General features: G+C 56.1%; 1 protein-coding gene across 2 annotated transcripts in view; it reads right to left on the reverse strand.

Annotated features, from left to right (window-relative positions):
• pex19 (peroxisomal biogenesis factor 19) overlaps positions 1–13023 on the reverse strand; it is a 45447-nt gene extending 32424 nt beyond the window's left edge. For both annotated transcript variants that reach the window (XM_063043615.1, XM_063043614.1), the window contains exons 1-2: positions 12926–13023; positions 9965–10059 (exon numbers count right to left, since the gene is read on the reverse strand). In XM_063043615.1, the coding sequence (XP_062899685.1) occupies positions 9965–10059; positions 12926–12974 (144 nt within the window). In that variant the 5' untranslated portion in view covers positions 12975–13023. The remainder of the gene's footprint in view (positions 1–9964; positions 10060–12925) is intronic.
• Between the last annotated feature and the right edge of the window lie 946 nt (positions 13024–13969).

Here is a 13969-nt window from a genome sequence, read left to right on the forward strand (position 1 = left end):
AGGATGCGCGAGTGTCAAGAAGTTTTCTCAGCGGCATCCTCCGCGAGGATCAACTGGGTGAAATGTTCCGGACTCTTAGTAGGTCAGTGGCAGGTGGACTCCCTGCCAGAGGAGATAAGAGCTTTTGAGTGGAGCACCAGACGTCTTCTCTATCTGGGAGTCTACCTGAGTCCTTCTGGGGAGACCTGGCTGGCGAACTGGCAGGACCTGGAAACGAAAGTCATGGCCCGGCTGGAGTGCTGGGTCAGGCCTTCTCAGTGTCATAAACCAGCTGATGGCCTCCATGTCGTGGTACCAGATGGTCACCTTGACCCTCCTGCCCCATTTGTCGCGAGAATGCAGAAGAAATTAGTGGACTTCTTCTGGGGTAACAGGACACTGAGTCTCTGCAGCGGTCTTGAATCTCCCAGTGGGGGAGTGCAGACAGTCACTGGTGTGTGTACGTACGTGACTGGTGGCTCTCTGCCTCAGGACTCTGCAGAGATTCCTGTACGCCAAGCACCCTCCCACATAGCAGGTGTTGGCGACATCCTTTCTCCAGAGGGGCTGCTGTCTTCACAAAGAGATGCAGCTACCACCGGTGGGCGTCAGCCGTGCTGCTTTGTGGAGTCTGTCCGGCTTCTATCAGGACCTACTGAGAGTCTGGAACATGGTTGCCTCCGGCAGAGGGCGGAGTCCTGGCCGACCCTTGCCCTACTCCAACGGATATTGGTGCGGCTCAGGTGTGTGGAACGACTCAGGCTGAGGTGGTTGTCGGGCCCAGGCCCCTCAATCTTATCCAAGAGCCGAGCCCACACAACCTGAGCCGTCTCTCCTCGACACCCACAATCCCATTCAGGGATGCAAGTAGGAGGTACCTCCATGGGCTGCTGCTACACACCCTCCACTTCCTTTCCCTTGTCCACCGTCCCAACACGCCATGGCGGTCGGTCCTTTCACCTGGAGGTGAGGGGGTCCCCAATGGAAGTCCCTTTACGAGGGGTTCTTCCCATGCACCTTGGAGATCTGGGGTGGAGGCTGCTGCATAGAGTGGTGCCTTGTAATAAATTCATTAGCTTGTACACGGATCTCCCAGCCGCATGTCACTTCTGCGGGCTGGAGACCATGTACCACATGTACATCGACTGTGTGAGGCTGCAGCCCCTTTTCGGATTTGTGGGCTGCTTCTCGCCTGCTGGTTGCATTTTAGCCCCACCCTATTTATATATGGTCATCCAGTAAGGAGGGGGGCACAGAGGGATGAGGATGTTCTTGTTAACTTGCTCCTGGGGCTGGCGAAAACAGCCATCCATGGGTCTTAGAAACAGGTGGCGGGAGGGTCTCCCCAGGTAGACTGCCTGGCAATGTTTAGGGGGTATGTTCGTGCCCGGGTAAATATTGAAAAGGAACATGCACAGTCCACGGCGACCGTAGAGGCGTTCCGGGATTGTTGGATTCCAGGGGGTGTAATTGCCATCATTGATAGAGATGGCAACATTTTGGTTTAACGTGTATTGTCTATTTATAGAGCAGTAATTGCGTTAGTCACTGTTTTGTATATACTGTATAGCACCGAATTTGTAATAAAGGAAATTTTGTAATATTAAAAAAAGGGTTAGATACAGAGTGAAACTCCCTCTACAATGTCCCATCACTCTCTCCCAAGGTCAGACACAGAGTGAAACTCCCTGTACACTGTCCCCTCACACACTCCCAGGGTCAGACACAGAGTGAAACTCCCTCCACACTGTCCCATCACACACTCCCAGGGTCAGACACAGAGTGAAACTCTCTCCACAATGTCCCATCACACACTCCCAGGGTCAGACACAGAGTGAAACTCCCTCCACACTGTCCCATCACACACTCCCAGGGGTCAGACACAGAGTGAAACTCTCTCCACACTGTCCCATCACACACTCCCAGGGTCAGACACAGAGTGAAACCCCCTCTACACTGTCCCATCACACACTCCCAGGGTCAGACACAGAGTGAAACTCTCTCCACACTGTCCCATCACACACTCCCAGGGGTCAGACACAGAGTGAAACTCTCTCCACACTGTCCCATCACACACTCCCAGGGTCAGACACAGAGTGAAACTCTCTCCACAATGTCCCATCACACACTCCCAGGGTCAGACACAGAGTGAAACTCTCTCCACAATGTCCCATCACACACTCCCAGGGTCAGACACAGAGTGAAACTCTCTCCACAATGTCCCATCACTCACTCCCAGGGTCAGACACAGAGTGAAACTCCCTCCACACTGTCCCATCACACACTCCCAGGGGTCAGACACAGAGTGAAACTCTCTCCACACTGTCCCATCACACACTCCCAGGGTCAGACACAGAGTGAAACCCCCTCTACACTGTCCCATCACACACTCCCAGGGTCAGACACAGAGTGAAACTCTCTCCACACTGTCCCATCACACACTCCCAGGGGTCAGACACAGAGTGAAACTCTCTCCACACTGTCCCATCACACACTCCCAGGGTCAGACACAGAGTGAAACTCTCTCCACAATGTCCCATCACACACTCCCAGGGTCAGACACAGAGTGAAACTCTCTCCACAATGTCCCATCACACACTCCCAGGGTCAGACACAGAGTGAAACTCTCTCCACAATGTCCCATCACACACTCCCAGGGTCAGACACAGAGTGAAACTCCCTCCACACTGTCCCATCACACACTCCCAGGGGTCAGACACAGAGTGAAACTCTCTCCACAATGTCCCATCACACACTCCCAGGGTCAGACACAGAGTGAAACTCTCTCCACAATGTCCCATCACACACTCCCAGGGTCAGACACAGAGTGAAACTCCCTCCACACTGTCCCATCACACACTCCCAGGGTCAGACACAGAGTGAAACTCCCTCCACACTGTCCCATCATACACTCCCAGGGATAGACACAGAGTGAAACCCCCTCTACACTGTCCCATCACACACTCCCAGGGTCAGACACAGAGTGAAACTCCCTGTACACTGTCCCATCACACACTCCCGGTATCAGACACAGAGTGAAGTTCCCTCCACACCGTCCCATCACACACTCCCGGGGTCAGACACAGAGTGGAGCTGTGCTGACTGAGCTGGGAAAAATCGAGGGAAAACTACTGGATAAAGTTCATGGAATACTTTGGAGGTGGCTCTAAAGGTCTCTTGGACGACTGAGTGAGTGACGGCGCTGGTGTGGAAGCTCGGTGTGGAGTTTTACTGCCAGTTTGGACTGGGTTTGTTGGCGGCTGCTAACTGCGTAGCTCCCAGCTGCGGCCGTTAGCAACTCGGCAGGAAGCTGGTTCGCTCCGAAATCGGAGACGAACGCCGTCGTTCCCCGACTAACATCAAGGCAACGTTCCTCCTAATTTATTTTCCTGATTTTTGTCCGGTGTAGGAGCCGGAGCATCTGAAAGGACGTTTCAACCTCTCCCGGCCTGGGTTTCTGCAAATCCGACGGAGCCTTTTTAGGCGCTGAGCCAGCAAGGTGCTGTCGACTGCAAACTTTCCCGGCCAGTTATTCGACTTGCTCCAGGACTTCTAACCGGCACCGCCGTAAACTTCGCGGACTGGAAATAGCGCCAGCATGCCAGACCGGTCTCCAGGGAGTCGCGGGCCTTCGGGGAGCTATGCAAAGGCGGCTGCCTCCCCGGCCTCGGACAACGCCCTGTTTCGGTCGGTGAAGGTGGAACGCGGGGTGCAATGTATTTTGCGCCCTGGAATGACACTAGAAAAGTGTGCGGAGGTCATGGAGGACCTGGTGGGGAAAGGTGGTATTTTGGCCACCGAAAAGGAGTTTGGAAAGGCAATGAAAAGTTAGGGCACAGGGCTCTAAGCAGGGGAGTCACAGTAGAAAACATCTTTTTACCGATGGAGCTGGTGACGGCCCCCACACAACGTATCGTGCTTGGTCATGTCAAGCCTTTCATTCCCAATGAGGACCTGCTTCCCCCACTGGCCCGTTTAGGGCAAGTAAGGTCGGAGATAACTGCCATCCGACACAAATTTAAGAGACGCACCCTCCGCACCGTAATCTCTTTCCAGCGTCAGGTATTCATGCAGCTGGAAAGGGAGGACGACGTTGAGGGCCGGTTTACTGTCCGGCACGAGGGGATAGATTATCAGGTGTACTGGAGCTCCGAGCGCCCACGGTGCCATTCGTACAGGGAGGTGGGGCACTTTCGGAGGGACTGTCCTACCACCCAGAACCCGAGGGAGCCCACTTCAGGCACCAGTGCTCCAACCACCTCTGCCCCGATCCTACTCCTGAGCGTCCACCTGCGCCTGCAACTGACCCTGCCCCCAGCCCCTGATCCTGCCCCGGCCCCTCATCCTGCTCCTACCTTTGTCCCTACTCCTACGGTTGGGTCGGTCCCTGCTCCTCTCCCTGTGGTTCAGGTGGGGGACGGAGTGGAGTCTGTGCGGAGTAAGAAGGCAAAGAAGAAATCCAAACACCCTAAGAAGTCGGCCTCTGAGGCCGCAGAGCTCACGCCCATTTGCCCTGAAGTGGAGCGTGGGGCTCGGGGAGGTGCGCAAGCAGATGGGGTGATGGAAACAGAGAGCACCGCCCCATCGGTGAATCCTGCACCTGTGTGCTCCTCAGGCGTGCAGAGGAGAAGGGAATGTTTCCGCAAGGGGGCAGGGGATGTAGATGCGGGGGAGTCCCAGGAAGGGGTGGGAATCCGGGCGGATGTTAGTAAACCTGAGTCCCCAGATGTTGCCACCAGTCCTGGGGTAGCTGGTGTGGTTGTGCAGAAAGCTTGTGATAGCCCTGTTTGCACAAATGAGACAGCCCGGAAGCCCTCCACCCAGGACATAGTAGTAAGCACCTCCCTGGAGGCAAGTGTATCGAATAGTGTAAGAGGAGACGAGACAAAGTACTCTCATACTCAGCACCAGGCTGCTTGTGAATCCCTTGGACCAAAGGTGCCGGGTTCCCCTTCATACCTGCCCCCTGGGGAGGACGATATTCTATGCATGTCGACCCCAGCAATTAATGGCTTGCAGCGAGTCCCTGGGGATTGTCCCTGCACTGTCGCAAATGTGGTTGAGACTGATGCGACGGTGGAGCGGGCAGGTATGAGTGAGGTACCCACTGCGCAGTGTGGGTCACAAGCGCGGCCATCTGTTGGAACATGCAGGGAAGACGATGGGGAATCTATCTGCAGTGACGGGTTGGAGGGGGACTCCTTCAATAGTGAGACAATGGACATCCTCATCCCTCCTGAGAAATCCCCATTGATACCTGTAGAGGAAATTAAGTATTTCATTCTCACCTCTGAGGGTGCCAAGCACCGGCCTCAACTAGCCTCGCTTCGCTGGCCCAGCATGCCGAGGCTGGTGAAGTCCCTGAGAGTCATCCTCAGACGGAAGGGAAAGGGGAAGAGGAAGAGGAATGCGGTGTCGGGGAACGACAGACGGCGACTAAAATCTTTCCTGGATGACCTGGTAAGGGACATCAGAGGGAGAAGCAGCCTCGCTCCTTCAGGGGATGGTGGGTCACAGGGTGTCGCTGGTACCGCTCGAGCCCGGAAAGCAAAAGGTATCCTTGCTTTCTTTCGGGACAGTGTGGTAAAGGGCGCCTCCGCTCTCACCGGAATGGGCACAGCTGCTGAGGCCTAGTGTACTCCCGACATGAAGCTTACCATAGCTAGTCTAAATGTAAACGGCAGCAGGGGTCCTCTTCGCAGGCATAACAATCTCTCAGTCCTCAGGGATGGGCGGTATGCAGTGAGTTTCCTGCAGGAAACCCGTACCATCCCTAGGGACGAGTCGGCTTGGCTCCTGGAGTGGCAGAGCGGGGTCTACGTGAGCCACCTCAGCTCCATTTCTAGCGGGGTGACGACCTTGTTGGCTCCAACCTTCCAGCCAGAAATCGTAAGAGTCCAAGACGTTGTGCCCGGCCATCTGCTCCACCTGGCTGTGCGCCTGGATGGTGTACCATTGCACTTTATCAATGTGTACGCTCCCAGGCGCGGTGTGATGCAGACGCGCCTATTCTGTCGGCTGTCCACCCTGCTGAGCTCCATCGATCCTGGGGATTGCGTCATCCTCCGGGGAGACTTCAATTGTACCCTCGAGGCGGAGGACCGCTCGGGCCTCCAACGCGACGCAGCATCGGCAAAAAAGTTAAAGGAGCTAGTCGGCTCCTTTGACTTGGTGGACAGCTGGCGGAACCTTCACCCCAACTCTCGCGCCTTCTCGAGAAGGTCTAGAGAGGGAGGTTCCAGGATAGACCATCTGTACATCTCTCGGGCCTACGTCTCCCGTGTGTCGGCGTCCTCCATGCGGCCAGTGTCGTGCTCGGATCATCACCTTGTGTGGATGGAATTTATTCTACTACACCCTCCGGTGGGATCCGGGTATTGGCATTTTAACAACCGACTGCTGGAGAACAGCCGATTCCGGGATTCGTTCCGAGCGTTCTGGGTCTCCTGGAAGGAGAAGCGGAGAGAGTTCTGCTCCCTACAGCTCTGGTGGGATGTGGGCGTCGCCCACATCCGGTTTTTATGTCGGGAGTATACTAGGGGGTCGACAAAGAGGCGGGGCTCTGAGATTGAGTGGCTTGAGAGAGCATTGCTTGACCTGGAGTCCTGCCTCGGTCCGACCGCTGGAGACCAGCAGCTGTGGCAGGAATACCAGGAGAAGAAGGACACACTAAGGAACCTGCAGCTTCAGCAGTCCCGAGGTGCGTACGTGAGGTCACGGATCCAAATGCTGCAGGATTTGGACCGTGGCTCACCCTTCTTCTACTCGTTGGAGAGATGGCGGGGAGTTCAAAAGCAGCTAGTGGAGTTGCTGGCTGCCGATGGCTCCTCCATCACGGACCCTGAAGGAATTAACAATGAAGTCCGTTCATTCTATCGGTCCTTATTCTCGCCTGATCCGTCAAATGCGGAGGCGTGTAGTGAGGTCTGGAAGGATTTGCCTAAGGTCAGCCCAGAGGACGCAGTGCGTCTGGACGCCCCCCTGACTCGGGAGGAGCTGTCTACTGCCCTTCGGCAACTCTGGAGGGGTAAGTCCCCTGGCTTGGGTGGACTGAGTGTTGAGTTTTATCAGGCCTTTTGGGATGTCCTGGGGGATGATTACAGGTTTGTCCTAGGGGAGAGCCTAGCCACCGGAGAAATGCCCCTCTCACAGCAGAGAGCTGTTGTGGTCCTACTGCCCAAGAAGGGAGATCTCTGCCTGCTAAAGAACTGGCACCCGGTCTCCCTCTTGTGCGCGGACTACAAGATCTTCGCCTGGGCAATGGCCAACCGTCTTGGTTCGGTAATGAGACAGGTGATCCGTCCTGAGCAACCTTACACAGTCCCGGGCCGCTCCATCCAGGACAACGTCCACCTAGTATGGGACCTGATCCACCTGCTCCAGGAGACTGGGTCCCCAGCAGCGTTTCTTTCTCTTGACCAGGAGAAGGTGTTTGACCAGGTAGACCACAGTTTCCTGCTGGGCACTCTGCAGGCTTTTGGGCTCGGACCACACTTTGTGGCCCAAGTTCGGCTCCTATACTCTGCCGCAGAGTGCCTTGTTAAGATTAACGGATCACTGACAGCACCTATTCGCTTCCGAAGAGGAGTATGTCAGGGGTGCCCCATGTCTGGTCAACTGTATGCGATCTGTGTCGAGCCATTCCTCAGCCTTCTTCGGCGAAGGCTGACAGGTCTGGTTCTGCGCGAACCGGACATGGAGGTCATCCTCTCGGCCTACGCCGATGACGTACTCCTCATGATGACAGACCCCTGTGACCTGCGGAGGATGCGCGAGTGCCAAGATGTTTTCTCGGCGGCATCCTCCGCGTGAATCAACTGGGCGAAATGTTCCGGTCTATTAGTAAGCCAGTGGCAGGTGGACTCCCTGCCGGAGGAGATGAGAGCTTTTGAGTGGAGCACCAGACACCTTCTCCATCTGGGAGTCTACCTGAGTCCTTCTGGGGAGACCTGGCTGGCAAACTGGCAGGACCTGGAGACAAAAGCCATGGCCCGGCTGGGGCGCTGGTCAGGCCTTCTCAGGGTGCTTTCCTATCGAGGCAGGGTGGTGGTCATAAACCAGCTGCTGGCCTCCATGTTGTGGTACCGGATGGTCACCTTGGCCCCCCCTGCCCCTTTTGTCGCGAGAATGCAGAGGAAATTAGTGGACTTCTTCTGGGGTAACAGGAAACACTGGGTCTCTGCAGCGGTTCTGAATCTCCCAGTAGGAGAGGGCGGACAGTCGCTGGTGTGTGTACGCACACGACTAGAGGCTCTCTGCCTCAGGACTCTGCAGAGATTCTTGTACGCCGAGCACCCTCCCGGATGGCACGTATTGGCGACTTTCTTCCTCCGGAGGGGTTGCTGTCTTCACAAAGATATGCAGCTACAACCAGCAGGCGTCAGCCGTGCTGCTTTGCGGAGTCTGTCCGTCTTCTAACAGGACCTACTGAGAGTCTGGAACATGGTTGCCTCAGGCCGGGAATCCCCTCCTCTGGCAGAGGGCGGGGTCCTGGCCGCAACGGATGTCGGTACGGCTCAGGTGTGTGGAACGACTCAAGCTGAGCTGGTTGTCGGGCCCAGGCCCCGCAGCCTTACCCGGGAGCTGAGTCCACACAACCTGAGCCGTCTCTCCTCAACACCCACAATCCCATTCAGGGATGCAAGCAGGAGGTACCTTTATGGGCTGCTGCTCCACACCATCCACTTCCTAGCCCTCGTCCACCGTCCCGACACGCCATGGCGGTCGGTCTTTCCACCTGGAGGTGAGGGGGGTCCCCAATGGAAGTCCCTTTATGAGGGGGTTCTTCCCATGCACCTTGGGGATCTGGGGTGGAGGGTGCTGCATAGAGCGGTGCCCTGTAATAAGTTCTTTAGTTTGTACACGGATCTCCCAGCCGCATGTCACTTCTGCGGGCTGGAGGAGTCTGTGTACCACATGTACATGGAGTGTGTGAGACTGCAGCCCCTTTCTGCGTATTTGCGTGGGCTGCGTCTCGCCTTCTGGTTGCATTTTAGCCCCACCCTATTTATAAGGAGGGGGGCACAGAGGGATGAGGATGTCCTTGTCAACTTGCTCCTGGGGCTAGCGAAAACTGCCTTCCGTGGCTCCTGGAAAAGGGTGGCAGGAGGATCCCCCCGGGTGGACTGCCTGGCTATGTTTAGGGGGTATGTTCGTGCTCGGGTGAACATTGAAAAGGAACACGCGCAGTCCACGGCGACCGTAGAGGTGTTCCGGGATTGTTGGGCTCCATTGGATGTAAATGCCATCATTGATGAAGATGGTAATATATTGGTTTAACATGTATTGTCTGTTTGTAGTGAAGTAATTGTGTTAGTCACTGTTTTTGTACATATTGTATAGCACCAACATTTGTAATAAAGAATTATGTTAAAAAAAAAAGGGGTCAGACACAGAGTGAAGCTCCCTCTACACTGTCCCATTACACACTCCCAGGGGTCAGACACAGAGTGAAACTCCCTCTACACTGTCCCATCACACACTCCCAGGGGTCAGACACAGAGTGAAACTCCCTCTACACTGTCCCATCACACACTCCCAGGGGTCAGACACAGAGTGAAACCCCCTCCACACTGTCCTATCACACACTCCCAGGGTTAGACACAGAGTGAAACTCTCTCTACACTGTCCCATCACACACTCCCAGGGGTCAGACACTGAGTGAAACTCTCTCCACACTGTCCCATCACACACTCCCAGGGGTTTGACACAGAGTGAAACCCCCTCCACACTGTCCCATCACACACTCCCAGGGGTTTGACACAGAGTGAAACTCCGTCTACACTGTCCCATCACACACTCCCAGGGGTTTGACACAGAGTGAAACTCTCTCCACACTGTCCCATCACACACTCCCAGGGGTTTGACACAGAGTGCAACAACGTCCCACCATCCTTGGAATGGATTAGACACAGTAAGACGCTTTCCTCATTCCTTGCTGTTGTTTGGTGGCAGTCTCCCACCTGAGTATGAATCTGAAACTTACAGTTGCGGCCCCTGATGGGGGTTTCTGAGCTGCTGCTGGGTTGGGGTGAGCAGGCTGCGAGGCTGGACTGGTATTGTCAAAATCACTGAGAGCGCCTTGAAAAAGTGAGAGCACCTCAGTCAGGATGATGTCAGACAGTGTCCCCACGACTTCTACCAAACCCACTCCCTCCCTACCCCACCCTACTCCCTCCCTTACTCCACAACCTTCGCCCTTACTTCCCCTCCCCCACCTTACTCCCTCCTCTCCTTCATCCAACTCCCTCCCTCCACATCTCAGCATTTCTCCATCTCCCCATCACCCTTTCCCCATCTCACCCTCCCCATCACCCTTTCCCCATTGCCCCCTCCCCATCACCCTTTCCATATCTCCCCTTCCCCAATCACCTTTTCCCCATCTCACCCTCCCCAATCACCCTTTCCCCATCACACCCTCCCCATCACCCCCTCCCCAACACCCTTTCCCCATCTCCCCCTCCCCAATCACCCCTTCCTCATCTGCCCCTCCCCATTACCCTTTCCCCATCTCCCCCACCCCATCACCCCCTCCCCATCACCCTTTCCACATCTCCCCTTCCCCATTCACCTTTTCCCCATCTCACCCTCCCCAATCACCCTTTCCCCATCTCCCCCTCCCCAATCACCCTTTCCCCATCTCCCCCTCCCAATCACCCTTTCCCCATCTCCCCCTCCCCAATCACCCTTTCCCCATCTCCCCCTCCCAATCACCCTTTCCCCATCTCACCCTCCCCAATCACCCTTTCCCCATCTCTCCCTCCCCAATCACACTTTCCCCATCTCCCCCTCCCCAATCACCCTTTCCCCATCTCCCCCTCCCCAATCACCCTTTCCCCATCTCTCCCTCCCCAATCACCCTTTCCCCATCTCCCTCTCCCCAATCACACTTTCCCCATCTCCCTCTCCCCAATCACCCTTTCCCCATCTCCCTCTCCCCAATCACCCTTTCCCCATCTCCCCCTCCCCATCACCCTTTCCCCATCTCACCCTCCCCATCACCCTTTCCCCATCTCCCCCTCCCCATCACCCTTTCCCCATCTCACCCTCCCCATCACCCTTTCCCCATCTCCCCCTCCCCATCACCCTTTCCCCATCTCACCCTCCCCATCTCCCCCTCCCCATCACCCTTTCCCCATCTCCCCCTCCCGATCACCCTTTCCCCATCTCCCCCTCCTCATCACCATTTCCCCATCTCACCCTCCCATCACCCTTTCCCCATCTCCCCCTCCCAATCACTCTTTGCCCATCTCCCCCTCCCACTCACCCTTTGCCCATCTCCCCCTCCCCAATCACCGTTCCCCCATCTCACTCCCCCATCTCCTTCTCCCCATCACCCTTTCCACATCTCACCATCCACAATCACCCTTTCCCCATCTCCCCTCCCCATCACCCTTTGCCCATCTCCCCCTCCCCATCACCCTTTGCCCATCTCACCCTCCCCAATCACTGTTTGCCCATCTCCCCCTCCCCATCACCCTTTCCCCATCTCCCCCTCCCCAGTCACCGTTTCCCCATCTCCCACTCCCCATCACCCTTTGCCCATCTCCCCCTCTCCATCATCCTTTCCCCATTTCACTCTCCCCATCACCCTTTCCCCATCTCCCCCTCCCCATCACCATTTCCCCATGTCACCCTCCCATCACCCTTTGCCCATCTCCCCCTCCCCAATCACCCTTTGCCCATCTCCCCCTCCCCAATCACCCTTTCCCCATCTCACCCTCCCCAATCACCCTTTCCCCATCTCCCCCTCCCCAATTACCCTTTCCCCATCTCACCCTCCCCAATCACCCTTTCCCCATCTCCCTTTCCCCATCTCACCCTCCCCATCACCCTTTCCCCATCTCCCCCTCCCCAATCACCCTTTCCCCATCTCACCCTCCCCAATCACCCTTTCCCCATCTCCCTCTCCCCATCACCCTTTCCCCATCCCCCCTCCCCAATCACTGTTTCCCCATCTCCCTCTCCCCATCACCCTTTCCCCATCTCCCCCTCCCCATCACCATTTGCCCATTTCACCCTCCCCAATCACCCTTTGCCCATCTCCCCTCCCCAATCACCCTTTCCCCATCTCCCCCTCCCCATCTTCCTTTCCCCATTTCACTCTCCCCATCACCCTTTCCCCATCTCCATTTGCCCATTTCACCCTCCCCAATCACCCTTTCCCCATCTCCCCCTCCCCATCACCCTTTCCCCATCTCACCCTCCCCAATCACACTTTGCCCATCTCCCCTCCCAAATCATCCTTTCCCCATCTCCCCCTCCCCAATCACCCTTTCCCCATCTCCCCCTCCCCATCTTCCTTTCCCCATCTCACCCTCCCCATCACCCTTTCCCCATCTCCCCCTCCCCATCACCCTTTCCCCATCTCCCCCTCCCCATCACCCTTTCCCCATCTCCCCCTCCCCAATCACCCCTTCCCCATCTCACCCTCCCCAATCACCCTTTCCCCATCTTACCCTCCCCATCACCCTTTCCCCATCTCCCCCTCCCCATCACCCTTTCCCCATCTCCCCCTCCCCAATCACCCCATCCCCATCTCCCCATCACCCTTTCCCATCTCACCCTCCCTAATCACCCTTTCCCCATCTCCCCCTCCCCCATCCCCCCATCCCCCCCTCCCCATCACCCTTTCCCCATCTCCCCCTCCCCATCACCCTTTCCCCATCTCACCCTCCCACATCATTCCCCCATACTGCTTACCCCCACTCGCACCCACTCTCCATTGCTCTCCTCCCGTCACTCTCTGATGATACCCTCTTGACTCTTTAAAGGACCCCTACCCCCCAATGGTGATCTCTGACCTGTCACCTCCTGTCATACCTTCTGACCCTTTCTACCACAGCATTATTCCTTACTCGGACACTAATGTTTCCTTGCCCGTCTGACCCGCACACCCTGTCCCTGTCCCCGTCCCCGTCCCCGTCCCTGACCGTCCGGCTCTTACTCTCCAGAATCTCCTGCAGCTCCGCGTCCTCCTCTCCCCCCTCCGCCATCTTGCTCTCTGCGCCTTACGACATGACGTCACCTCACAATGCAAGCTGGCACCGTCACCTTAGTGACGTCATTACGCTCATCGTCCGGCCGGTATCCGCGCCGTTCGTGGCAGGATGATTTGCCACGCAGGTGACGTCCTCAGCATCAGGGGCCGGCGCCTGCGCATTATTTCTGCGTGAGAGAAGCTTTGTTCAGGGGTGTGAGTGAGGCCGTTCGGGCCATCAAGCTCTGCCCCACAAAATATAGAGCAGAATTAGCCCATCGAGTCTGCTCCACTTTTACATCATGGCTGATTTATTATCCCTCTCAGCCTCATTCTCCTAACTTATCCTGATAACCATAAGACACAGGAGCTGAATTAGGCCATTCGGTGCATCGAGTCTGTTCCACCATTTCGTCATGGCTGATCCAGTTTCCTCTCAGGTCCAATCTCCTGCCTTCGTGTTATGTCCACGCAAGAATTGATTAACCTCTGCCTTAAATATACATAAACACTTGGCCTACACAGCTGCCTCCACAGATTCACCACTCTCTAGCTAAAGAAATTCTACCTCATCTCCGTTCCAAAAGGACGCTCCTCTATTATCAGGCTGTGTCCTCTGGTCTTAGACTCTCCCATCATAGGAAACATCCTCTCCACATCCACTCTATTGAGGCAACACTCACAACATGCCGGAGGAACTCAGCAGGTCGGGCGGCATCCGTGGAAACAATCAGACAACGTTTCGGGCTGGAACCCTTCATGAGGACTGAAGAGGGAAGGGGCAGAGGCCCTATAAAGAAGGTTGGGGGAGGGTGGGAAGGAGAAGGCTGGTAGGTTCCAGGTGAAAAACCAGTAAGGGGAAAGATAAAGGGGTGGGGGAAGGGAAGCAGGGAGGTGACAGGCAGGAAAGGTGAAGAAGGAATAGGGGAAAACACAATGGGTAGTAGAAGGAGGTGGAACCATGAGGGAAGTGATAGGCAGCTGGGGAGGGGGCAGAGTGACATAGGGATA

This window comes from Mobula hypostoma, chromosome 3 (assembly GCF_963921235.1).
Source record: "Mobula hypostoma chromosome 3, sMobHyp1.1, whole genome shotgun sequence".
NCBI classification, from domain to species: Eukaryota; Metazoa; Chordata; class Chondrichthyes; order Myliobatiformes; family Myliobatidae; genus Mobula; species Mobula hypostoma.